The 25,960-nt window shown below is 44.1% G+C and overlaps 2 protein-coding genes and 2 pseudogenes across 2 annotated transcripts in view; 3 read left to right on the forward strand and 1 right to left on the reverse strand.

The window, feature by feature from the left end:
• Window positions 1-1,995: 1,995 nt before the first annotated feature.
• On the forward strand, window positions 1,996-2,108 carry LOC144243612 (U6 spliceosomal RNA; annotated as a pseudogene).
• Window positions 2,109-8,145: 6,037 nt separating this feature from the next.
• LOC144243444 (HAUS augmin-like complex subunit 2 pseudogene) lies at window positions 8,146-8,542 on the reverse strand (annotated as a pseudogene).
• Window positions 8,543-9,351: 809 nt separating this feature from the next.
• Window positions 9,352-23,343, forward strand: SAR1A (secretion associated Ras related GTPase 1A). The gene is made up of 7 exons (XM_077778563.1): window positions 9,352-9,449; window positions 12,628-12,701; window positions 12,816-12,935; window positions 13,364-13,429; window positions 16,632-16,735; window positions 20,174-20,305; window positions 20,924-23,343. Exons 2-7 carry the CDS (start codon window positions 12,644-12,646, stop codon window positions 21,038-21,040), a joined length of 597 nt encoding a protein of 198 aa, XP_077634689.1. The 5' UTR covers window positions 9,352-9,449; window positions 12,628-12,643; the 3' UTR covers window positions 21,041-23,343.
• Window positions 23,344-25,381: 2,038 nt separating this feature from the next.
• TYSND1 (trypsin like peroxisomal matrix peptidase 1) overlaps window positions 25,382-25,960 on the forward strand; it is a 7,863-nt gene continuing 7,284 nt past the window's right edge. Inside the window, 2 exon segments of the mRNA XM_077778659.1 lie at window positions 25,382-25,734; window positions 25,736-25,960. The exon segment at window positions 25,736-25,960 is cut by the window's right edge and continues 1 nt beyond it. Coding sequence (XP_077634785.1) covers window positions 25,493-25,734; window positions 25,736-25,960 — 467 coding nt within the window. The 5' untranslated portion in view covers window positions 25,382-25,492.

The raw sequence follows: 25,960 nt of genomic DNA on the forward strand, positions 1-25,960 counted from the left end.
TCCTCTGACTGAGCCAGCCAGGCTCCCCACCCCCCTTCTCTTTCAATCTTTTACTTTTTCCTAGTCTGGTTGAGAGAACACTGTCAGATGACAGTGTAAGTTTGAAGGTGTACAACATATCAGGGCTCCTGGCTGACTCAGTCGGAAGAGCATCCGACTCTTGATCTTCAAATTGTGAGTCTGAGTTCCACGTTAGGTGTAGAGATTGCTTAAAGAAATTTTTAAAAAATCAAAGTGTACAACAGATTGATAAGATACACTTATGCACTGTAAAATGACTACCACCACAGCGTCAGCTAACACCTCCATCAATGTCACCTCACATCATTCACCATTTCTTTTTTATAATGAGAATATTTAAGATCTACTGTCTTAGCAACTTTCATGTAATATAGTATTAACTATAGATCACCATGCTCTACCTTAGATCCTCAAATTTATCTTTTTTTAAAAAAAATGTTTTTAAACATTTATTTCTTTTTTGAGAGACAGAGAGACAGTATGAGCCAGGGAAGTACAGAGAGAGAGGGAGATACAGAATACAAAGCGGGCTCCAGGCTCTGAGCTGTCGGCACAGAGCCCGATGCAGGGCTTGAACTCACAAACAGTGAGATCATGACCTGAGATGCAGTCAGACACTTAACCAACTGAGCCACCCAGGTACTCCAGGACTTGTTTTTCTTGTAACTGGAAGTTTGTACCCTTTGACCCAAAATCTCCCTACTTCCCCCTCAGCCCCCTGGCAACCACCACTCTACTCTTTCTAGGAGTTTGGCTTTTTCTGGATTCCATATATGAGTGATAGCCTATTTACTTTTTTTCCAGCTTATTTCACTTTGCATAATGTCTGCAGGCTCATCCATCTTGTCACAAATGACAGGATTTCTTTCTTTCTCATGGCTGAATAATATTCCAGTGTGTATACATACCAAGTCTTCTTTAAGACCATTCAGTCATCAATGGTCATTTAGATTGTTTCCTTATGTTGGCTCTTGTGTCTAGTGCTGCAAGAACATGGGAGTGCAGATATCTCTTTGAGATCCTGTTTTCATTTTCTTTGGATATATACCCAGAAATTTAATAGCTGGATCATACGGTAGTTCTATTATTTTTTTTAATTTTTTGAGGAAACTCCATACTGTTTTCCATGGTGGCTGCACCAATTTACATTCCCCCCAACAGTGCACAAGGGGCCCCTTTTCTCCACATCCTCACCAACACATGCTATCTCTTGTCTGTTTGATAATAGCCATTCTAAAACAGGTGTCAGGCAGCATCTCATTGTGGTTTTGATTTGCATTTCCCTGACAGGGGACCAGTGATGTCATATACCTGTTGGCTGTCTATATGTCTTCTTTGAAAAAAATGTCTGTTCAGATCCTCTGCTCAACTTTTAATCAGGTTGGGGGTTTTTTTTGTTTTGTTTTGTTTTTTGCTTTTGAGTTGTATGAATTCTTTATAAATTTTGGATAGTAACCCCTTATCAGATATACAATTGGCAAATATTTCTCCCATTCCATAGGTTGCCTTTTAGTTTTATTTTTGTATATTCCCTCCCTAGCCTTAGAGGCAGCCATGTCTCAAAGATGCTTGGTTCCTTTTATTGGCAAATGGTACTAGAAACCAAGATCTGGGGGGGAAGTGTGCTCATTGCTACTGAGTTGCTGCTGCTTGTACATCCTCTCAGCTGACACAGCAAGGAAAAATATGTGTGTATAACAACCTGTGTATATACACGTATCTATAAATATTTCCACATATAGCCATCTGTATTTATATTAAGCTAAACATCAAGTTCATACCAATGCCTCCAACTCTAAACCTGCTCCTCGAAAGCCAGAGCCTACGCCTTGAAAGACCCCTTCAAAGAAGGAGGTGAAGGGACCCAAAGAGAAAAAAGGGAAAGCCAGTGCTGATGGGGATTGGAATAACCCTGCAGAAAATGGAGATGCCCAAATGGACCAGGCAAAGAAAGCTGACCACGCTGGAGGTTCTGTGCTCGCTCTGGCATATAGTGCACAAATACTAAGACTGGAATGGTAAAGAGAAGATTAGCATGGCCCCTGTGCACGGATGACACTCAAATTTGTGAAAATGCTGGAGGTTCCAAGTGAAACATGTGCATTAAAAAAATATTCAGGGGCACCTGGCTGGCTCAGTCAGAGGAACATGCAACTCTTGATCTCTGGATTGTGAGTTCAAGCCCCATGCTGGGTATAGAGATAACCTAAATAAAACTTAATTTTTTAAAAAAGTGTGGTAAAATACACATATCTTACCATTTAAAAATTATAATCTTAACTATTTTAAAAAATTTATTGATTTATTTTTGAGAAAGTGAGAGAGAGAGCACATGTGTGCAGTTGGGGAGGGGCATGGAGAGAGGGAGACAGAGGACCTAAAGCAGGCTCTGTCTGTGCTGACAGTAGAGAGCTCAATGCAAGGCTCAAACTCATGAACCATGAAATCACGACCTGAGCCGAAACCAAGAATTGGACATTTAACTGACTGAGCTACCCAGGTGCCCCATGACTGGCTCATTTCAATTAGCATGTCCTTAAGGCTCATTCATGTTGTGGCGTGTGTCAGATTTCCTTCCCTTTTAAGGCTGAATAGTATCCATTGTGTGTATATATCACATTTTGTCCATTCATTTATCTGTCGATGGACACCAGGGCTACTTTCACCTCTTGGGTACTGTGAATAATGCTCCTGTGAACATGGGGGTACAAATATCTCTGTCAGATCCTGCTTTCAATTCTTTGGGCTATATAATGAAGAAGTAAGTGGAACTGCTAGGTCAGGTGGTAATTCTACTTTACCTTTTTGAGCAACCACCATACTGTTTTCTATGGCAGCTACACCATTTTACATTCTTACCAACAGTGTCCAATGAACGGTTCCAGTCTCTCCATATCCTCACCAACACTTATTTTCTTGTTTCCTTCCTCCCTCCCTCCCTTCCTTTCTTCCCTCTCTCTTTCCCTTTCTTTCTCTCTTTCCCTCTCTCTTTCTTTTCTTTTTTTATTGAGTCTAACCATCCAGATGGATATGAGGTAGTATCTTATGCCAGCTTGATTTGCATTTATCTAATGGTTAATGATGTTGGGCACCTTTTCATGTTTTGGGCCATTTATAGATCTTTGGAGAAATGTCTGTTCAAGCCCTTTGCCCATTTTTGTTTTCTTGTTGAGACTGCTACATTTGGTTGGAATGAAATGATATTATGTAAAATCACTGATACAAAGATAAGGCATTTATCNCGGTTAATGATGTTGGGTACCTTTTCATGTTTTGGGCATGATTTATCCAAAGATTTATAGATCTTTGGAGAAATGTCTGTTCAAGCCCTTTGCCCATTTTTGTTTTCTTGTTGAGACTGCTACATTTGGTTGGAATGAAATGATATTATGTAAAATCACTGATACAAAGATAAGGCATTTATCTTAATAAAAACAGGACAAAAATGGCTTGAAAATCTCCCTGAGAATCACAGTGTATATGCCTTGCTCTAGTTTCCTAGAGAGCTGAAGACACAGGAAGCTCTGATTTGCCTTTCTCTTCTGAGTCATCTTGGAAAGAGTGAGGAAGGGACATTTTTGCTTATCAGGTTCCTCAACTCTTACAGTGATATAACAAGGGATGAAGGAAGTAACTTACTATTCAGAAGGATATAGGGTTTAGAAGAAAATAGTTTTCATGATTTTTCTGATTCCAAAACCCTTCCAGTTTTGGATGGATTCCCCGTCCATGAGGAAATCTAAGCGAAAACTTATGTTTGTATAACTATAATGACCAAGGAAACTAGAATCCAGACATATAGGTAGTTATAAAAACGTATTTCAGGAAAGGACTTAAAGTTAGATGCCCTTTCCCACTCCTTTGTAAACTAGGAGATAGATGCACAGTTACTTCAAGAAGAAGCAAGTTTTTTTCCTGATTGTACTCTAGATTACGTCAAAGAGGAAACATTTGGAAATTTTAACACTTTCATCTCTTCAAATTTTAAAATAAACTGCTTTTCAGGACAATTTTTCTAATCAACATTATATGAAATCCTCCAGATGACAAAAAGTGAAATGTTTACATTCTTCTCAAGAGTTGAACGAATTTTTAAGTATTGATACAGATGATACTCCAGTTTTTACCACTGAGCAGAAAGGTATAATTGATTTTCATCAACTCTGATTTTTTGGTTCACCGATCTCTCCTCTCCTTCACAGCTATGTTTCTAATGACATTGTCCAGGGTCACTGCCCCATTTCTTCCTGTCCACAGTCTCTCCTTGGGTCATTTTAGTCTAGCACACAAACTCAGTAGTCCCCCCAAACTGCATTTATCAGGCTCACCCGTGCCCCCCATGTTGACAGTTCCAATAGATGCCATGAAGGTTAATTTTACATGTCAACCTGACTCAACTAAGGGATGCCCATGTAGGTAGGAAAATCTTTCTAGATGTGTCTGTGAGGGCATTTCTGGAAAAGATTAGCATTTGATTCAGTAGACTGAGTATAGAGATTTGTCCTCATCAAGGTGGGTGGGCATCATCCAACCCCTTGAGGATTCAAATGGGCCAAAAATGCAAAGAAAGGGCAAATTCTCTTTCTTCTTGAGCTGGGACATCCAGCTACCCTCAGATGGCAGAGCTCCTGGTTCTAGGGCCTTCAGACTCAAGGGCACACATACCAGCGGCTCCCTGATTCTCAGGCCTTCGGGCTTGGACTGAATCATACGACCTGGTTCTCCAGTTTGCAGATGGCACGTCTGGGACATCTTGGCTCCCAGTAACAACGTGGGCCAATTCCTCTGATAAACTTTCTTTTCTATACATACCTACATATATACTACTGCTTCTGTTTCTCTGGAGACCAGGACTAAACACAAATGGTTTTCAATCTCTATTTCAGTTTCAGAGTCCTGTCTACCTACTGTTGAGCCTATGGAGGGGAATAAGAATAGAGCGGGGCAGAATTACATGAAAGTCCTCTGTTCAAACCCTCCACTGACTCTACAGATCACTCACAATAAAAGCTCAAGTCCCCACAGTGGCCTACAAGGCTCTAAAGATTTGCCCCCTGTTGAGAGACAAGTCTCCACTTCCTGGGGCAGAGTTACTGTTGCCTTTGTTTGGACTACCTTTTTAAAGGTGTTTATATGACAAACAGCCTGTAAGACAGAGTTTGAGCCTTGGGCAGGAGACCGATTTACTATCCAGCGTAACAATGCCTCCCTCTAGGTTAAAGGTCAGGCAGGTTTGCTTGCAGTCCACCAAGATTTGGGGTTCCTAAACTCGGGGTTCTGCGGCTGGAATGCAAACCCGCTCTATGGGCAGCATCCCTGGGGGCCGCTCTGTGTCACCCCTGATGGAATTTGAAGTGGGGTTCGTGAACACACGGCTAGGAAAGAATTCTTGAGACGTCTTTGGTGCAAAAAGGTGATTTTATTAAAGTCCAGGGACAGCACCCGTGGGCAGGGAGAGCTGCATTGGGTTGTGAGGAGCGATTGATTATATACTTTCAAGTTCGTGGAGGGAGGGGAGGTATAGATAACGTAAGTGTCCAAGGAATTTCTGGATGCTGAAGGCAAGGTCTTATAGGACCCTGAAGATTTAGCTGTTGTCAAGATAAGGTTGCTTGTAGTTTTTAAGGAAGTGCAAACTTTCTGTCATTAAGGCAGCCCTAAACATCCTGAGGAGTGTTACACACTGCAGGTCGCTGACATCTATCAATGGGCTGCAGGCTGTAAGGGAGTTTAATTTAAACTACATTTTTCAGGGCACCTGGGTGGCTCAGTCGGTTGAGCATCTGACTTCAGCTCAGGTCATGATCTCACGTGGGTTTGGGCCCCATATCTGGCTCTGTGCTGACAGCTAGCTCAGAGCCTGGAGCCTGCTTCCAATTCTGTGTCTCCCTCTTTCTTTGACCATCTGTTCATGCTCTCTCTCTCAGAAATAAATTTAAAAAAAAAAAAAAAGACCCACCTAGATTTCTTTCCTGCAAATTGTCTGGTCCCATTCTTTGTCTATTTTCTAACAACAGTTTGTCTTTTTCATATTAATCGTTCGCTTGTGATGCAGCTACACGTAAATTTTCCCAACTTGTCATCTGCTGAGTTTATAGTGTGATCATTGTTGTGTCCGTGCTGCTTGGCCATATAAAACTTTTCTATTTTTCTGTAGTTGACTTTGTCAATCTTTTTCTTTTTTGGTGAGACATTGCAGGTTTACTTTTTTATTCTTTTAATTTTTATTTTTAATTTTTTAATGCTTATTTATTTTTGAGAGGGGTGGAAGGGCAGAGAGAGAGGGAGACACAGAATCCGAAGCAGGCTCCAGGCTCCAAGCTGTCAGCACAGAGCTCTGAGATTATGATCTGAGTTGAAGTCAGACACTTAACAGACTGAGCCACCCAGGCTCTGCTTACTTTTTTTTTTTTTTTTGACCTAGACAGAAAAGACAGAAAACAAAAACAAAAGACAGCACAACCAGGCGCATCAGTATAGAAAACCAGGAGAAGAAAGTGCAGCACTGGATGTCTGAAAGCAAGGCTGAGCTCGGACAGACGTCTGGTGGAACACAACTCAAAGTTTTGCGTAAGCGTTTCAGCAACGTTGAGCGACGTGCGAGGCACCACGACCTTCGTGCACCCTATTTGCAAATGTCACTGACGCAGGCTTCAAAGCCTCTCTCCCTGCTCGTTCTGGCAGGACAGTTTTTGGTAACAATCCTGCTTTCTTATGAACTATGCTTGTCCACTGTGTTGAGGGCTTCTTGTGTTAAGGAGTGTGAAGAATACAAGGATCAATGCCCACATTTTAAAGTAAGTGAGAACTGGAAGTCTGAAAACAAGTCAGGGGTAATCATAGTACGGATACAAATGACTATATCCTGAGGCTCAGTATTAGTAAGTGCTTGTATACCACCTTTTATAAGGTAACCCCCTAAGAGTATTGCCAGAATGTGCCCTTTTCTTTTCTCTGTTCCACCTTTCTTTTTGCCAATTCCTAACGCTGCCAGCAGACACTCTCAGGAATCGCTTAGTGTGTCAGGGTCCCCAGCTGACCCCCATCTGGGTTTGATGATATGCGTGGGGCCTCAGCCCACGGCTACAGCTTATCACAGCAAAGCACGCAGAGTGCAAGGAAAAGGTGCCCAGGGCAAAGCCCAGAAGAAGCCAGGCACTAGCTCCCAGGGTCCACTGCCAGTGGAGTCACACAGGATGTGCTTCATTTCTCTAGCAAAGGAGCTGTGACGCGTGTGAAGTGGCTGAGAGGTGCAGTGCCCAGGGTGCTTACTGGGGGCCAGCCGCACAGGTGCCTTCCGCCTACCGCATCCCAACATCTAGACTCTCAGAAGGAAAGCAGCTGTTCAGCACAAACCACACCGAGCAGACATCTTAGCCACGCTGAGCAACTCTTACCAGGGAGAGTGAAGGGAACTTTCCTGAAATCTTAAGTTCCCAGATGGCAGCCAAGGACCAAAAAGGTAAGCAGGCCCTTTCAGAGGAGAGCACTCTGGTGTGCTGCGCTGCTCTTTTCCGCACACTTCGTGAGAATCCCACAGGAATGTACCTTCAGGCTCAGGGAAGCTCTTCTAATTCAGAAAACAGAACATAAAAAGAAAAGACATAATGGAGTCTGCTGCTTGAGATATGGCTGATGCATGCACGTTAATGAGCGGTAATAGTTCTAGTTGATCTTCACGAGCTTTACTGAAAAGTGGAATGAAAATAAATGGAAAACAAAGGAAAATTCAGTTTTGACTTAGTGAACCGAGAATCTTAGTCCTTCAGCATAAACAGGGCTATTTCAGGACTGCTAGCAGCAAAGCTTAGAAATCCTCACACTATGACTGAATGGACGTCACATGATTACATACAATGAAGCAAAAACAGTTGGTAGCCACTTGGACTTATTAGTTTAGACATGAACTTTAGAAGTAAAAGGTGGGGGACCTGGGTGTCTCAGTCCTTTAAGCATCCTACTCTTGGTTTCGGCTCAGGTCTTGATCTCTCGGTTTGTGAGTTCGAGCCCCACATCAGGCTCTGTGCTGACAGTGCGGAGCCTGCTTGGGATTCTCTCTCTCCCTCTCTCTCTGCCCCTCCCCTACTCACTCTCTCTGTCTCTGAAAAACAAAAATAAATGAACTTAAAAAAATAAAATAGAAGTAAAAGGTAAAGGAGGCATTATAATATCATGTGTATGAAACTAGCTTCCTTCAGCTAATATTTTGAGGGTGGATACTAGAGGAAACTTCCTTTTGGGTACATTCTCTGCCAGGTCTTCTGTCACAGTCATTAAAATAGCCACCTTTGCTAAAGCCTTGTTCATTTTTTCAGATTTGCATCTACATGAGGGATATTTCTAATGGTTTCAAGATGCTTTTCCAGTCTCTCAATGAAAGGCACTGTGAACGCAAGCCAATGTACCACATATCTGTGATAAAAGCTTTGATAGGCAAGTTTTCCTGGCACAAGGGCTTCAACAGTCTCTGCCTGGGGAGACCCTCTTCTTTTTTTAGCACTGCTTCCAAATGATTATTCATGCTTTGCAGAGTATGACACTTCTGAGCCAAAAGGAAAGATGAACATCTGCTGTATCTTTTCCTTATCTTAGGAGTTCAATTTCTAGGTTTTTCGGAGAGATTTCAGCTCGAATATTTGTGATCTGCTGTGGTCACATAACTTATTAATAATCCTATTAGTACTTTCATAGGAATTATGTTCAATTTATAATTGTACTCAAGGAGAATTGAGCGGTTTATGACACTGAGTCTTAAGATCCAAAAACATCATTCATCTTGTCAGCTGACTTAGTTTTCCTGTCTGTAAAACTGGAGCAAGAAGACCAATCTCTAGGGCTGTCTTCAGAATTAAATGAGAACAAGCTTGGGAAGGACAGCAGAGCAGGAGCCTACGTGCCGCTCTGCCACTTCAGAGCGTAGGAACTTGGGCTTGGCTACTGGACGATTCTGAATTTCGGTTCTCTCATTTGCAAAGTGGGGATGAGAATAGCATCTGCTTCATAAGGGCTGTCATCAGGATCAAATTCGACGAGGGCGCTGCTCGCAACATAAACACTCAATGAGTATTAGCTGTTCTTTTTAAAAACAGAGACCTGCGATCGAAAGCAAAGGCTTTCTGGGATTCACCCTAGGTCGAGGGCGGTCGGGCAACTCCTCTTTCCCAGGACCCACCGATTCCCGATTCTGCCCGATCGCCAGCTACAGCAGTCGGACATGAAGTCTCCGTGCCNGAGTCGTCGGTAGGCGGCCCCCGCGTTGCAGAGCGCAGTGACGCTACGAGGGGGCGGGGCAGGCACGCGCCCGGAAGTCCCGGGGGAGGTGGTGTTACGTATATCCGGCGAGTAGCTGGCGGTTTCGGGTGCTGCTGGGCTGTGTGCTGTGAGGGAGGGTCGAAGCTGCCCGCTGCTGCCGGAGAAGCCCCTAGGCCGTGAGTCGGGGGCTGCTGCGCGGGGGGGGAGCCGGGGAGCCGGAGGAGCTGGGGCGGACGGNCGGTTCTGTGGGGCCGCGGGGCTGGTTCTGGGTGGGGACGGGCCGACTGAGCCGGTCTGTTCCGTTTCCTGCCAGACCCTGGGGTGTCGGGTCGATCTGCATTCCTTCGAGGGTCCCGCAGCGACTGAGCGGATTAACAGTTTTCTTGTTTGTCCTGGGCGCTCCTGTTTGCGAAACGGTTTCGCATCTCGTCTCGGATGAGCCTCCCAGTCCTTGGTCAGGCGGGTGGGAGTCCTTGATGATTATCCTTGGTTTGCAACCCGGGGAATAATACAGCTCGCCGAGGCAGCGAATTGGCCAAGGGCTCGCAGATAGCTAGAGTGAGCATTCGAACCAGATCTCTTGACTCCTCGTCCAGTGCGCCGCCGCCCCCCCCACCCCTTCAGCTCTTGTGTTATCTGATGTTTTGAGTCGAACCCTGGATTTTCTTCTTCCACCTTCCTCTTTTCCTCCCTCTCTTCAATGCGTGGACACATTCCTTTATGCACGTTTGGTATAGATGAATGTTTTAGTGATTCTAGGCAAGAGGGTCAGGAGCACACTTGTCTCTCACAGTAAATTCTTTGCTCTCGTGTTTTCTCCTTTACCTCAGTCCATCTGCTTACGTCGTGATAGAGGACTTGTGGTGCTTTGCCTCAGGGCTGACCTTTGACATTTACTCTGCAGCAAAGCATAATTTCTTAGCTAAAAAACCAGCACCTTCCTATCCTTGATCTGTCTGGAATGGTGTGTCAAAGTTGTAAAGAGGATGCATAGAAAGTAACGTATATACTACTTGGCTTGTGCTCCTCGTTTATTGACTTCAATCTGTCAGTCCTGAAATTTGCAAATTTGGTTTTGGATACGTTGGTAGTGCTTTTGTGTTAGTTGAGAGTTGTTTTTGAGTATTCTAATTTGCAGTAAGATGCCATAAGATGGGTGGTTCAAGGAAAAGAAATAGAATGCTAGTTATTAAAATACTCTTTTGAATGGTTAACATACTCAAAAGGTGCGATTAGTTGTCAGGAAAAAAACTTTAGAAGATTATCATCTGTGTAGGTGGTGGGTTAAGGAAGTCTTACGTTTATTTAAAAACCGTTTTGTTATTTGGATTTGAATTTTATGTGATGTTAACAAGAAGAGCTTTGGCTTTGGAATTTAAAAAGGAGGTTTTAGTCTTGGCACGGACGCTTTTTCTAGTTGAGCAGTTTTGATTAAGCCAGCTGACCCAGGAGTGTCAGCATCCTTGTCTTGTTATCTGAGGCTAAGGATTCCTCCCCAGTAAGGTGTGTGTGAGGTTGAGATGAGATGTATATACAGGTCTTGTATAAAACCGTGAAACTACTCATGAGGGATATGAATCCTGAGATCTCAAGGCTGGAGTAGCCATCAAAGACATTTCATTAACTTTGAGTAGCAAAATAGGGCAACTCTTTGGGTCCAGTAATGGTTTTTATTATTTTTTAACATCACCTGGATAGTTTCTTCAAGCGTTTCCCATAGATCATTTTGGAGGGAAGGATTGTAGGACTTTCAAAGCAGGGATGTCAAAGGAAGAGGAACTGGAAAATCAAACTAGTTCAGTTACCATGAAAAATTCCTTAAGTTGGGGTTTTCTCCTTGTGACTTTTGGAGAATTCCAAATTCTTATTGAATTAGGAATACATTTAGAATGATGTGGTAAAACTTTAGAGAGTCTATAAACTATTGACTTTTAAAGGAGTGATCAGAGTAGGAGTGATCTTAATGAGAGGTGCTCTGTAAAGGTGAGCCATGCTTCTCCCAAGTGGGAGACTGAGAAAAGTAGGGAAGGGTGATTGGTTTGGGGGGGCTGTAGAGGAGAGGCACATTATTCCTTTACTTACCCTAGTGGAAACTTAAGAACGGGAACTTTGTAAGTCTATTTAACTCATTGGACTTCTGAAAGTGCAGACTGAGTTTCCAGACACATTATTTGACATGCTAAATTTGGTCTCTGCCAAAGTATGTTTTAATTTAACTGAAAAAGGCAAAAAAAACCCCCAACCCTTATTTAATATCTTTTTATTAAAAGCTTTGACCTTAGCCTTTACCTTCACCCAAACTCCTAAGCTTCATTTGGCCTTCCATGAGAAGAGTCATAGAAAATAAGCATTAAACAGTCCCTGAAGTTTATAGATCAGGCTTAATTAAAAAACAAGCCCCAGTTATTGGGCAGAAAAAAGAAAATTAACGTGTATTATCTCCATTTTTCAGTTTTTTTATGTAGGTGGATTTTTGTGGGATATAGGTGGGGTTTTGTGGATAACCCTGTTAAGGTCACTAGTAAAAGTACCAAAAGTGAATTTTTGTTTATTATTTTAAAGAAACAAAAATTCATGAAAGTTATATTTGATAGCAGTTGGTCGCATCTAGTATAGCCTTATGTTCAGATGCTCTTGCTGATGGAGAGAGGAGTGAAAGCAGAGGATCTTTCTTTTATTCTGCACCAAATCTGAAGGAGAGTTAGGTCTTGATTATTCAGATTATGAAAGGATTCTCTCATTTCTTCCTGGCTCTCCAAAATAGTCCTCTCTTTTTATAAGTTGAGACACATATCTGTAAGAGGGGCCCAATCACTATTGTTAAAGAAAGATAGCGTTGCCAAGTGGAGCAGGACAAATTATGTCAGCCGATAGGATTTGGGTGGCTTTGCTTTTCAGAGCTGTTTACAAAGAAGGGTTAATATGCTTTCTATTCACGTTAACGTGCTTTTCATTTTCGTTTTTCTATTTAGTGTATTGATGTGACATTTTGATCCAGATTATTGATGGGACTGATTTCCTAGAGGCTTTGCTTGCGGGTAGACAGCAGCGGTGTATTTAGAGAATGTGAGCAAGCAGCTGCCTGGAGGAGTAAGTCAGACGGCAAAAGAGGAAAGTTTATCTTTAACTCCTAGTCTTTGGGGAATCATAGATTAAAAACGGTTAGGAAACCAGGACTTCGTGCGGCTTTGAGGACCCCAGAGACTTCCTCCAGGGTGCAAAATCCTTTCTTTCCTTGGGGCTGGAGACATGGGACTGTAAAGATGCATCAGGGCTACAGAAGAAGAGCTAACTGCTCCGGAACTGTACTAGCGTTCGGAAGGCTCATGTTTGCCACTTTCATATCTTACACAGGTAGTACGCGTTAATAATGTCTTTCATCTTTGAGTGGATCTACAATGGCTTCAGCAGTGTGCTCCAGTTCCTAGGTAAAGCCATTTCCTTAAGCTGTATCTGAGGTTTCAACCTTTGTACGTTTCCTCCAACAAGCAGCCTTTGGCATGCAGAAAGCAAAATGACGGCAAAATATCTTTCTTTCTTAGGACTCTACAAGAAATCTGGAAAACTTGTATTCTTGGGTTTGGACAATGCGGGCAAGACCACTCTTCTGCACATGCTCAAAGATGACCGACTGGGCCAGCACGTTCCAACACTACATCCCAGTAGGTTTGAAAATACCAGGTGACCTTTTGATATTTGGAGGTCAGTGTCAGGGTTGGGGGAAGAGTCCCCAGGTGATGCAGTTCCTGTATTAACTGAGGTCCCAGAAGACTGCTCATTTGAAAAAATTCCCTATGGGACACACTCAGGTCATATACTCAGAAGTCCCCACTTCTGGAACTCTGTCAGTGTTTATTCTCACTAATTCTGGAATGGGACCCATCTCCCGTATCTCCTTCTAAGAAGCAGCAAACACTTTGTGGAGGAAAAAAACTTGACTTTTTAGAATAATTTCAGAATATTTTCACTCTTGTATCCTTTACAAAATAAAAGCTTCAGTACGTTTTTCATTTATTGGCTTACGATACTGGTAGCCGGGCCTTGTTGGATGAAGAAGTTTATTTTTTTTTTCTATTTTAACATTTTTCAGCATCAGAAGAGCTGACAATTGCTGGAATGACTTTTACAACTTTTGATCTTGGCGGGCATGAGCAAGGTAAGAATTCAGTGAAGAACGGTATTGACTTATGGTTCACCATTTTGGTTCTTTTCACACCCTTTTTTTTTTTTTTTAAGGCAGTGTGATTTTTACCTCTTAAGTCTTGATTAAATTATGATTGAGATCTTGTTAAATGAAGTTGTTTTATTTACTTATTGAGTAATATCAAACTTGTCAAAAGTTGCATAAATACAGAGAACTCCACTCCTTTATACTTTCTGCCCTGATTTATTAGTCTCCCTCTCTGTGTAATACGTATTTGTGTTTCAGTTATCAAACCCAGGGGGTTTTATTTTTATCTACTCTGTGGTATATACTTCTCTTATTGCCATTTGTCTCCATGATCTCCTTTATAACATTTTTCTTCTCGAGCAAGATCCAGTACAGAATCACTCACGTATCAGATTTAATCATGTCTCTTTTCTGTCCCATATTGAGTGGAGTGTAAGTATGTAGAAAAGTGTTAGTTTTGGTAAGTAATTTCAAGTTTGTCCAAAGTTGCAGAAGTAACACAGGGATTACTTGTGACCACTCTGATCTACCGTGTACGCTCTGTCCTCTTGGCGTGGTTGGTAGGACATTTCCTTCCACCTTCTTGTTCTCCTAGTGCTTTTTGCCTGATGCAGGCCGTGCTCGTTTGGTTCCTAGATTCCTATCAGATGTCTCGTGTGGGTTTTGGAGATACGTGGAATGGGGCATCATTTTCTGATGGACACTCACTTTACATTTGGCAAGACTCTCAGCAGACGAGTGAAACGTTTAAGAAGTGGGAATAGGGGCGCCTGGGTGGCTCAGTCGGTTAAGCGTCTGACTTTGGCTCAGGTCATGATCTCATGGCTTGTGAGTTCAAGCCCCATGTCAGGCTCTGTGCTGACAGCTCGGAGCCTGGAGCCTGCTTCTGATTCTGTATCTCTTTCTCTCTCTGCCCCTCCCCTGTCTGTCTGTCTGTCTCTCTGTCTCAAAAATAAACATTAAAACAAATTTAAAAAAAAGAAATGTGAATAAATATTCTGGGGAAGTAGAAAAAAGAAACTATTGAAATTCTGTTGTATCTATTCATTTGTTATTAAATTGAGTTGAGAAGTCTTTTGGAGCATTCATCATATTATTAGGTTGAATGTTACATAGCTTTTTAAAAGTAGTTTAAAAAAACCCCACGTTATTGGCAGCTTTAATTGGTTAGCCAAGTAATTTTTTTTTTTTTAATTTTAGAGAGAGAGCAGGTGCACGGGGGAGAGGGGCAGAAGGAGATGGGAAGAGAAAGAGAGAGAGAGAATCTTAAGCATGCTCCATACCGAGCATGGAGCCAGACGTGGGGCTTGATCCCACACGTGGCCCTGGGATCATGATCTGGGCCAAAATCAAGAGTTGGGCACTCAGCCACCTGAGCCACCCATTAGCCAATGGTTAAAATTTTGGTAATTTTAATCAAAAGGCTAAGGGGTGATCTAGATGATTTTATATTCTGTGATTTCATTAACATATAATTACATTTATTTTATTCATTGAATATTTATATCCCACGGAATCCTATGTAGTACAATCACAGTCACATAAAATACCTGTACAGAAAAAAGATTGAAAAGAATATATACAAAAACATTAGCAGCATGTGTGTTTCAATGGAAGATTACAGATGGTCTTGTATTTTTTTTTCCTTAATGAGCTTGTATTATTTTCGTTACAGTAGAAATGGGTGTATGGTGGCTTTTCTGCTTTCCAAGGATTTAAATTCAGAGATAATACAATTATAAGCTGAACGGAGACCATTTGGAGAATGCAGGAATAGAAGTTTTTAGATACCTGAACTCAGAATTAAGTTGTTTGGTGTGATAAGTTTAGCTTTCAGGTTTTGATAGCGTAAGAAGGGAAATGTGTCATATATAGTTTTGTTTGAGGAAAATTTATTTAACAGAAATACTGTATCATAGTAACATTTTACAAAAGTTATTAAAGTGCTATACATATGGAGGTTTCCTTTTTTAAAAAAAACTTTAAATGTTTAACTTATGAAAGTAGCCTAGGCTCAGGGTGTCTGGCTGGCTCAGTCAGAAGAGCAAGCGACTTTTGATCTCAGGGTTGGGAGTTCGAGCCCCACATTGAGTGTAGAGGTTACTTCAGAAAAATAAAATAGTTCAGGCTCAATGTAACAAATTCAGTCTATAGTCAGCTTACGAATATGGAAGATGAAAGTTTCCCCAGCCTCTCCTTCCCATCCCACTTTTCAGAGTTAACCAGTATTAACTCTTTGATGTAGAGATGCTTTGTTGTTCATCCCACTGAAATGAATGGCTTAGAAATTATAATACAATTAAAGCATTGGAGTCTTAAAAAATTAAAATTTATAAGGTATCCTGGTTTAAAGTTTATTTATTTTGAGAGAGCTCAAGCGAGTATGGGAGGGAGGGGCAGAGAGAGAGAGAGAGAGAGAGAGAATCCCAAGCAGGCTCCATGCTATCAGCACAGAGCCTGACGCCAGGCTCAGACTCACGAACCGTGAGATCATGACCTGAGTCGAAGTCCAGAGTGGAGACACTTGACTGGCTGAGCCACCCAGGAACCCCAGGCATGCTGGTTTTAAATACGGGAGACTGAGATGCTTGCCTGGAGACCTCAACCACCCGTCAGACCCAGGCTCCTGAGGACGGAGCAGGTGGGCGTGCCAGTACAAGTACACATTGGTTGGCCCAGGAACTAAGTTGGGACTGTAGGTATGTGGGTAGGTAATTTGGGTCCTGTGGAATTTAACTCCGAGGTTCCAAACGGCTTTGAGGCAAGGTAGGTCATTTAACTCCGTAAAAGCGACTAGGTGTCAGACAGTAGGGAGAGGTGGAAACTTTGCCTAACGAAAGAGAGCCCAGACGTCGTCTAAAGGGGCAGCCACATCTCAGTTCCAGCTGATGACTGACCCGTGGGTGGGTGTGTGCGGCGTTGCCACATGCTGCAGTTTGGCAGAAAACCAGGCAGAAAACCTTGATTTTTGAATTTGAAAAAGTCGGATTTAGTTCATGGACCATCAGCGTATACATACCCTGAATTCTGATTTAATACTGGTTAGGACTTGGAGATGCCAAGTAGAGTCAAGTGCTATTGAAACCTAGCCAAGATTTGCCCATTTTAGGACAAAAAAAAAAAAAAGATATATCTTTCAAAAGACGTATTTTTTTAAATTAATGCAACCATAAACTTTGTCTTTCAGCACGCCGGGTTTGGAAAAATTATCTCCCAGCAATTAACGGGATTGTCTTTCTGGTGGACTGTGCGGATCATCCTCGCCTCATGGAATCCAAAGTTGAGCTAAATGTAAGGTTATAGTTTTTTTTTCCTTGGCCTCTGTGTCTGATTTTTTTTTTTTAAGTTTATTTATTTATTTTGAGAGAGCGTGAGTGCGTGCGTGTACTTGTGGGAGGGGCAGAGAAAGAGGATCCCGTGCAGGCTTCTCGCTGTCCGTGTGGAGGGTGACGTAGGCTCAATACCTTGAAACCAAGAGTTGGTCACTTGCCCGCCCGAGCCACCCAGGCGCCTCCTGGCCTCTGTTTCCTTTAAGCAACACAGCTGAGCGGTGCCGGCGCCTCATCATTCCAGTTCACATCTGATGAAGGTCCTGGTTGTAGGAAGAAAGTGTTTTAAAATCTCAGACATTGCTTTTCACTGTCCTGAGGAAACTCAGCTCGAACTCGAGTAAGTTAACTTTGTTTGTATCTCTCATAGGGTGACTGTGGCCCTTTTGTTCAGACACTGCCCAGTACATGCCTGTTGTCCCAACATAATTAACCCCCTTTCCTTTCATATGTCACATACAGTCAATGTTGATGAAGCGATGGCTTAGTTAAACCTTGGGAGTGATACTGAAGTTCTTGATGCTTTTGAATCTGGGTCCTCACATGGTGGCTGCCCACTCTCGCGCTGAATGACTTGGCACACGTGATCACAGTCTGTCCTCAGTCTTCAGTTTTGGTCACCGGCAGCGTTTGGTACTGTCGAGGGCTCACTTCAAGTTTTTTCTTTTCCTCAGTATTGCATTTCCTTGGCTTCACAGTTGCTGTCATGTTGCTTTTGTTACCCCTCCTGCTTCACCCTGTGCCTCTTTTTATTTGATTTCTGTCTCTGCATTCTTGTTCCTGGCAGCATGAACTGTGTCACATTTATTTGTGAGTGTGTTTCTTGAATTTACAGCTCTCAGCTCAGTAGCCTCGCTTAGGAGGCATCCCTTCCCTTACTCGACCTCTCGGCACTGGTATTCCCTCTTCCTTCGAACTCCCAGTCACATTCTTGGTCTTGGTGTGCTTTCTCTGGCTGGTACTTCTCAGATTCTTTCACAAGCACCCTTTCCCCTGGGTCTGTACTTTCTCCCAGGCTGGTCCAGGTCACTCCCATTCCTTCCGTCTGCCACCCACCTGCTGGTGGCTCCCAAATGGATTTCTCTTGTTTTTTGTCTTTTTGTTTTTGTTTTTAATTTTTTTTTAAGTTTTTTATTTTTATTTTTATTATTTTTTTAAATTTTTATTTATTTCTAGGAGAGAGCGAGAGAGACAGCATGAGCAGGGGAGGGTCAGAGAGAGGGAGACACAGACTCTGAAATAGGCTCCAGGCTCTGAGCTGGCAGTCAGCACAGAGCCCAATGCAGGGCTCGAACCCACGAACCGCGAGATCATGGCCTAACCTAAAGTCGGATGCTTAACCGACTAAGCCACCCAGGCGCCCCTTAAGTTTTTTATTTTTGAGAGACAGAGAGACAGAGCATGAGATAGGGAGGAGCAGAGAGAGAGGGAGACACAGAATCCAAAGCAGGCTCCAGGCTCTGGGCTGTCAACACAGCCCAACCCGGGGCTCGAACTCATGAACTGCAAGATCATGACCTGAACCGAAGTCGACACTCAACGACTGAGCCATCCAGGCGCCCCTCTCTTGTTTAAACCTCTCTTGAGCTTCAGCCTCATACATGACACTGCCTACTAGACAACCCCACCTACCAATTCTGGTTTTCCGGAATGGAACTCTTCCCACTGCTACCTGCACACATGCTCTAGGGCCTGTAAATTACTGTAGATTTCACTGCCCCCCCCCGGTCACATGCCGTAATGCTAGAAGACTTGTCCTTGGCCTCCGTAACATCCTTTAATAGCTCTCTGTCACTTTTGAGATAAAATCCACAAATCTGTATAGCATATAAGCTCTCTCCTGATCTTTCCTCTGTTTATTCCTCCAGCTGTTTTTCTCTTTACTGCCTACCTTGAACTCTATTCCAAAAATAGAGAGCAACTCATCTGTCCTTCAGTACGCACAGGTGGTTATCCCTGCTTATCTTTCTCATCGATCCCCACCCCCTTTTGCTGGTAAATTAAAAAATACCCTTTAAGAGGTCTCAGAGTTCAGCCACGACCTCTTCAAGGAAGCCTTCTCTGACCTCTGAGAGGGTTGTCTGTCTGCCGTATCAGTGTTTGTGGTCTTTACTGGCTTTCTTGTAGGTCTCCTCATCAGATCGTGAACTCAGTAGGGACCTAGTCTTGCTTCTTTGTGAAACCCAGGCACCCAGTAAAGCATCACACTTAAGTAGGCATCTGGTTAGCATTTAATGATTGAATGACATCCCGACTCTGATCTTGTCTGACATTTCCTGGAACTTAAGATGGTCAAAGTATGTTCCCCTTTATCCCTTCAGCTCTCCTCTGTTTTCCTAGCTTTCCCTGTCAGTGGTCACTGGATTCCGAGGCTCGAGATCTCTGCCAGCTCTGGCCTTTCTTTTATCTGTCTTCTCATCTAGACAGCAGTCTCTGTGCTTCGCTCTCCGTGGTGCCTGCTGCACTGTTCCTGGGACGCTGCCATCTTGGGCTAGGTTGTTGTCTCTTGAGCACAGATTGGATGAACTCCATGTGTTTTTTACACACAGATTCTATCCAGGAACCTCTGGATTTAGGATCTGTCGGAGCTACCGTCTCACGCTGGCACCATAATGGTGGTCATACCTTCCCGTTCTGTTTTACTGCTTGTCAGCGTAATGGCAGGCAGTGCTCCATGTGACTTTCTGAATTCTTTTCCTACTGTAAGGCCATTGCTTATATTCTCCTTTCTCCCTATCCAAATCCCGCCCCTCTTTCACAGCTTAGTTTGGGTTCCTCAGGACTCACTAAGACTTTCCTGAAGCCCACCATTTTCCTTGCCTTTGATTTCCCAGAACATCTTTTAGAATTTATCTTCTGTCCTTGTTCATTGTGACACTTCATCATCCACTTGCCGTGCTTTGCTGACGGATGGATGAACATAGAGTGAGGATTTCTGGAGACCACAGATATGTCTTACCTTCTTTTTGTTTCCCTCTCCGTGGCTGACATGGTTTGCACACATCGGGCACTCAGTGAATATCCAGGGAGTTCCTGTAGCCAGAGTGCTTGGTCTTCCAGGGCTGCGCCCAGTGGAGAGCCTGAGGCTGGTCTGTGGGCAATTGATTGCAGGGTGAAGGTGGCACAGTTCTGCTGCCTTGTATGTAGACACAGCCGTAGGTTACAATTATTTGGAGGCTCTTAGGGGATTGTTACCTAACGTCAAGGTAATTTCTAGGGCTTCTTACCTAATGTTAAGAATGTTGTATCATGTCAAGATTTTTAGTTAATCACATGGGTAAAAAAAAGATCAGATTTTCACTTTACATTTGATGCTTTATAGACCAGAGAAAGGGAGAGTTGTTTTCATTATCTGGTGCGTATTTATAGATTCCTCACGTAGTTCTTATGTTGTCTTCAGGCTCTAATGACTGATGAAACAATATCCAACGTGCCAATCCTTATCTTGGGTAACAAGATTGACAGAACGGATGCCATCAGTGAAGAAAAACTGCGTGAGATATTTGGGCTTTATGGACAGACCACAGGAAAGGTAAGAGAAAAATCTCGAGGAGGGAGACGTACGATAAAGGAAACTCACACCTTTTGAAACATTCGTGTCTTGCTGTCTAGATTTTATTTGTCGTTCAAAAGCTTAATTAGGCTTAGGCTTTGTTTTATCGTTGGTGATTTGTAATCACTGAAGGTGGGAGCATGTGTTTTCCCTGTTTTCTCACTGAGATTTTCCTGAGGTATATGGGGATGAAGAAATGGGTAGGAAAGGCAAACTTAGCAATTTAAGACTTTTCTGAGCCCCTTTCAAATCCAATTCAGAGAAATCTTTTATTTTTTAATTTATTGTTTTAAGTGTTTATTTTTGAGAGAGAGTGCAAGTCAGGGAGGGGGAGGCCAGAGGATCTGAAGTGGGCTCTGTGCTAACATCACAGAGCCTGATGCAGGGCTCCAACTCACAACCTGCAAGATCATGACCTGAGCTCGAAGTCTGACGCTTAACCGACTGAGCCACCCAGGCCCCCCTTTACCACATTTTGATCATTTATCCCTACTTCGATCTGCTTTTGAGGGATGGAGAAAGCGATTCCTGTGATCACTTTCAGGCGTTTCCATCATGGTGATGCTCACAGCCTTTTCTTGGTTTTGCCTCCCATAGGGGAACGTGACCCTGAAGGAGCTGAATGCCCGCCCCATGGAAGTGTTCATGTGCAGTGTGCTCAAGAGGCAAGGCTACGGCGAGGGCTTCCGCTGGCTTTCTCAGTATATTGACTGATGTTTGGACAGTGAAAAGAAAAGAGTTCTACTTCTCTGGACTGATCCTATTCCCAGCTTCCTCATGAACTTTTCTAATAGAACAAGGAAAGCTCTTCCACCGTGTGTGGTGTTGAGAAGCCGAGAGTCTCTGTCAGCCCTCTCATCGCCCAGTGGTGACATGTGCTCTTCTCCACACTGTTGGGAGGTGACGCTGCCCCACAGGCCGGCACATGTCAGTGTCCCAGGATGTGGCAGCTGGCGGGATCTGCTGGGTGAAGCTGTGTGCCATCGTGGGGCCCCTGAAAAGAAAAACACGTCTCACCACTGTGGTTGATTTCAAAAGAAAGTGATTCTATTTTTTAAAGAAAGCGTTGTTAACGTAATTGGTGTCCCTCTTCGCATTTTGAGTTCAAAATTTACTTGGTCCAGAGTTTTCTATTCTTTTTTTTTTTCCTCCTCATGATCTAATGAATGGCATTTAGATACTTCATAAAATTATGCACAGAAACACGTCGGAGGCCAGAGCTCAGTCAGGTGAACTCACTCGTGTTGAGATAACAGGTTAGTGACAGAAGCCCCAACCCCCGTGTCGCTGCCTGCCTTGTCACAGGTGGGCACCGCCGTGTGCACAGAGAAGCAGGAAAGGGCGGAACCTGGGCCTGGCAGTGGCGGCCGGTTTGCCCAGTGGCCCGCCGGGGCTGCCCCTCATCGGGGCCCATAGAGCAGGGTGCTCACTGCGGAGGGGTTAATTCTAGAGCGGTTATTTGCTTATTTTTACTTACAGAGTTACAAACTGCAGCCAGCCTTTGCTTTTATACTGTTGGGAAACTTCATTTCTCTTCATACACCCGTCTCCTGTTCCGCTGTAAGAAATGACGTTTGCCTCCTAAAAGAGAACACCTCCTGATTGCCCTGCAGCGCAGGGGGGTGTCTGTTGCTCTTGCACAGGTCCTAGGGGAAAATTTCCTGGATCGGTGAGTCGCAGAGGACAAAGTTAGCAGCTAAAGGGCTCTTAATTCTGTGAGTTGAGAACTTAAAAAAATCTGGTATGTGTATCATTTGTTTGGACCCAGGAAAGATGGATTTAGTGGACTTTAAAATGTTCACTTGCATGATTTGGTCTCTTTATTGGACTGTTCATGAGCTCTTTTTATCGGTTACCTGTTTTCTTGGTGTTTAAAGGTTAACATCTCTAGCTAATTTTTTTTTCTGGTATGAAATTGCTCTTCTCCATTCCAGAAATAAGCGGAATCTCTAAGAACTTTGTGTGTTGGTGTTCTTTTTGAGCCAGCATTCCTTGTCAGGAAGTGCTCAGTATAAAAAGCCTCAGCATCCCCACTAGTGTGATGTGATGAGGATTATTTTTTTAGCGTTCCTTTTTCTTAGTGCCACTTGTAACATTGGATTTTCATGATCTTAACCAAGATTAGACCCTTTCTTAAGATGGGTGGATACCTTCAGTTTTTCCTTTAATGAGAGATTAGAAGTTTCCTCAAAACTGAAAATTGTGATGATGATACTTACTTGCAGAGGATTGAACTAAATAAATTGAGTGGAATTTTGGGTCTCGTGTGAAGGTGGAGAAAGTGTGGATAACAAATTGCAGAGGTGAGCATATTGTTCTTTAATGGCTTTCTCAGTGTTAGTCTTCATGACTGACTCGGTAGGAAAGCATCCTTTTCCACTGCCGGGTGCCCTGCGCAGAGGCTCAGTGAAGGATCAGTGTGGGAAGAGCATGCCATTATTATTAGCAAGCATGGCGGGAGTAAGACAAAACCGTTGGTTTAGAGAGGGGTGAAAGCCTTCAATGAACAAATCTAGCTAATGGTGAATGAGCTAGGTAGTTAACATGCATACTTTTCATTTCCTTTGGCTAAAGGTAACCCATACTTTCTCCAGAGACATGAGCAGTATGAATGCAGTGCTAGTTCTCTTGTTGCTTGTTTTTTGTTTTTTCCTATTTGTCCCTAATCACTTTGTAGCAAGCTAGAAAACCATGGATTCTACACAGCGCGGCTCTTTGTGAAAGTGGTGTATTTTGGCCACTGGAGAAAGAGGAGACTGAAAAGTCTGCTGGCATCCGTCTGTTTCTTGCTCCACAGAAAACTCTGTTCCTATAATAAGGTTGCATAAGAGGCTGATGTGAGGAGCTCGTCTCCCAACGGTGAGGGTCAGAGCTTTGTACAAGTACTCCCATGAATTGAGACTTTTCATTCTGTTTTATCAGAGTGCACATATGTCCTATTTCAGGAAAAGAAAAACAGTCATTTACAAAAGAAAGTCAATCTGTATCCTAAGCATTTTAATAAAAAGTTAAACTTATTATCCTGTTCCATTTATTTATTGGCTTATTTATTTGCATTATCTTTGTTCTGAGTTTGAATATGACATTTGTTGTATGTGTGGTGGGGGGTGGGAAAGCAAAAGTTCTTTTCCTAGTCACGGGAAGAAATATTTAGAGGATACGAGAGACAGGTTTGCTACCAGTAGAAAAAAAAGCCAGGCCCGTCCACACACTTCATCCAAAGTCACGGGCTTCGTGTGCTGCCTGAGAAGCTTGGAGCCTGTGCTCGTCCCAGGACTGGTGGTCATCTCAGCAACAGGGTGGCCATCGTGGACTTTAAAGCAAAATCTCATATTAACATGTCAGCAAGGTCTGGAGCCACTTAAGCTGTTTGTCACTCATTTCATACAAAATTGGAGAGATTCAGTTGAGTGCTCTATTTGGTAAAGTAGGGGAAGGAATGAAACGTGTGCCTGTGCATTTACTAGGCTTGTGGGAAGCCTTGTTTTTAGAAAACCCAAAAGAGAGTCTAAAACTAATGACACAAATAGAATGGGAAGGAAAGTGCAACAGATTCTTTTTGATCCAGAACTAAAAGTATTAGAGGCATCTTGTGATTGAAACTCATGTCCACATTACTAAGTTGGTGCCACGGGGTCTGTTTGTAGGTGTCATTTGTTGAGTTCAGGTGGAACACGAGAATTACAGGCTGAGTCCATGAGCCCAGCACTCAAGGGGTCTCACCGTGGCTGTCGGCTGTGACTTGGGACTCTACCCTCATGTGCCGTAAACAGAAAAGCCTGATGCATAACTGTTGGTGCTGGAGGCTTGAGCGTCCCTAAGGGAGAATCACTGGACTCTAGAGAGAAACTCTTATTAATTACTAGGAAGTTGAAATAGATTTTACTGTGATCAAGGCATCCTCGGTGTCACAGAACCGAAAGACAGTGCCTGCTATGGACGAGTGCTAATTTCAGCCCCACCTCCTCCTAGAACGGACCGTTGAACTTCCTCAAACAGGTTTGTGTCACGGGAGCATGGCAAGTGTTACTCCTGTGCTAGGAATACTCTGAGCCGCATTAGTTTTATTCAGAGATTGGGGCAGAAAGGCTTTATAATTTAAGTACTAATTGAATAATTTTTGTTACTGCTGACAAATATGTTCTAAAATCTGGGCAGCTGCCTGGTTTTGTATGGTCTATGGGGGTGGGGCGGGGGGAAGATTGCGATTTTGTGACGTATAAAATTCAGCATTCAGTCCATAAAGAAAGTTTTACTGGCACACAGGCACCCATGGCTTTAGCTTTCACATGCTGTGGCTGTAGAGTTGTGTATTTGAAAGCGAATGTATGGCCAGGCAAAACCTGAACTATTGATGCTCTGTCGGGCCTTTTATAGAAAAAGCCTTTGGTCCCTGACCTAGATTAAGTCCTAGGTGGTGGTTATAAATGTTATGTGAAAAGGGCATACTGCACAGTTAGGGCTGTAGAATTAAAATTTGACTTGTTACTCTTCAGCATAGTTTTAAAGGGGAATTTTATTTTGCAAAAACCGTTTTCCAAAGTTCTGTCCTGGCCTTTGGCATCAAAAGGCCCTAGGTGTAGTCCTGTGAGCTGCATGCCACCTAGTAGGGTTTTTTACAGAATTTCAAATCACTGAACTGGCCAAGGAGTCAAGGATTTCCTTGCCCTTATTACCGGGCGGGGGGCGGTCAGAGGCCGCTATTTTAGACCTGAGCAGATACTCAAGTTCTGTCTTAGCCTGGGCAAGTCTAGTCACGTCAGCCCTCATTTCTAGTCCTTTTCCTGCAGCTCAACGAACAGAGAAGGGATCCCACCTTGCCCATGCCCCATCTCTCCGTAAAAGCACACACCGGTCACTCTCCCTAAGCTCATCTTCCCGGACTGGGGCTCCCGCTGTGTCGCGCAGGTGGCCGGAATCCGTGAGGGCGGGGAAAGGGGCGGGGGTCAGTCTGGGTAGCCAATCAGGGCTCGACTCCAAGCCCAGCCAATCGGGCCCGACAAGTTGGGGCCTAGCCAATCAGGCTCGACAAGGAAGACCCGAGTCAGTGTTTGCGCCTCTCCCTTGCAGCTTCGGGTGGCGCTGCGGGGAACCCGGGGTCCCGGCCGGGCTCCTCGCTTGCTTCCTTATTCCCCTGGAAACCCCGTGTGCCCCGTCCCGGAGGACATGGCGCGGCAGTGGGGGCTCTCCATGAGGGCGGCCGAGCGGGCGGGCTGCGTGGTGAGCGCTTCCCGGGCCGGGCAGCCCGAGGCGGGCTCGTGGAGCTGCAGCGGGGTGATCCTGAGCCGCTGCCCGGACCTGGTGCTGTGCCACGGGGGCATTTTCACCCCCTTCCTGCGGGCCGGGAGCGGGGCGCTGAGCGCGGCTGGCGCCGCTTTCCTGCCCGGCGACAGTTGCGGCGAAGGNGCGGCCCGCCGAGCTGCTGCTGCTGCTGAGCTGCCCGGCCTTCCGGGCCCACTTCGCGCGCCTCTTCGGGGGCGAGGCGGCGGAGCAGTGGCACTTCGCGAGCGCGGCGCCGGAGGACGAGGTGTCGGAGGACGAGGAGGAGGATCAGCTGAGAGCGCTGGGCTGGTTCGCGCTGCTGCGCTTGCGGCCCGACTCCGAGGAGGAGGAGGAGAAGGCGGAGCGCGGGCC

The sequence above is a fragment of the Crocuta crocuta genome, unplaced genomic scaffold (assembly GCF_008692635.1).
Source record: "Crocuta crocuta isolate KB4526 unplaced genomic scaffold, BGI_CrCroc_1.0 scaffold167, whole genome shotgun sequence".
In the NCBI taxonomy this organism is placed as follows: Eukaryota; Metazoa; Chordata; class Mammalia; order Carnivora; family Hyaenidae; genus Crocuta; species Crocuta crocuta.

Coding starts and splice junctions, on each gene's coding strand:
- SAR1A (XM_077778563.1), top strand. CDS start 12,644: ATGTCTTTCATCTTTGAGTGGATCTACAATGGCTTCAGCAGTGTGCTC. Junction 12,702..12,815: donor CAGTGTGCTCCAGTTCCTAG/GTAAAGCCATTT, acceptor TTTCTTTCTTAG/GACTCTACAAGAAATCTGGA. Junction 12,936..13,363: donor CGTTCCAACACTACATCCCA/GTAGGTTTGAAA, acceptor AACATTTTTCAG/CATCAGAAGAGCTGACAATT.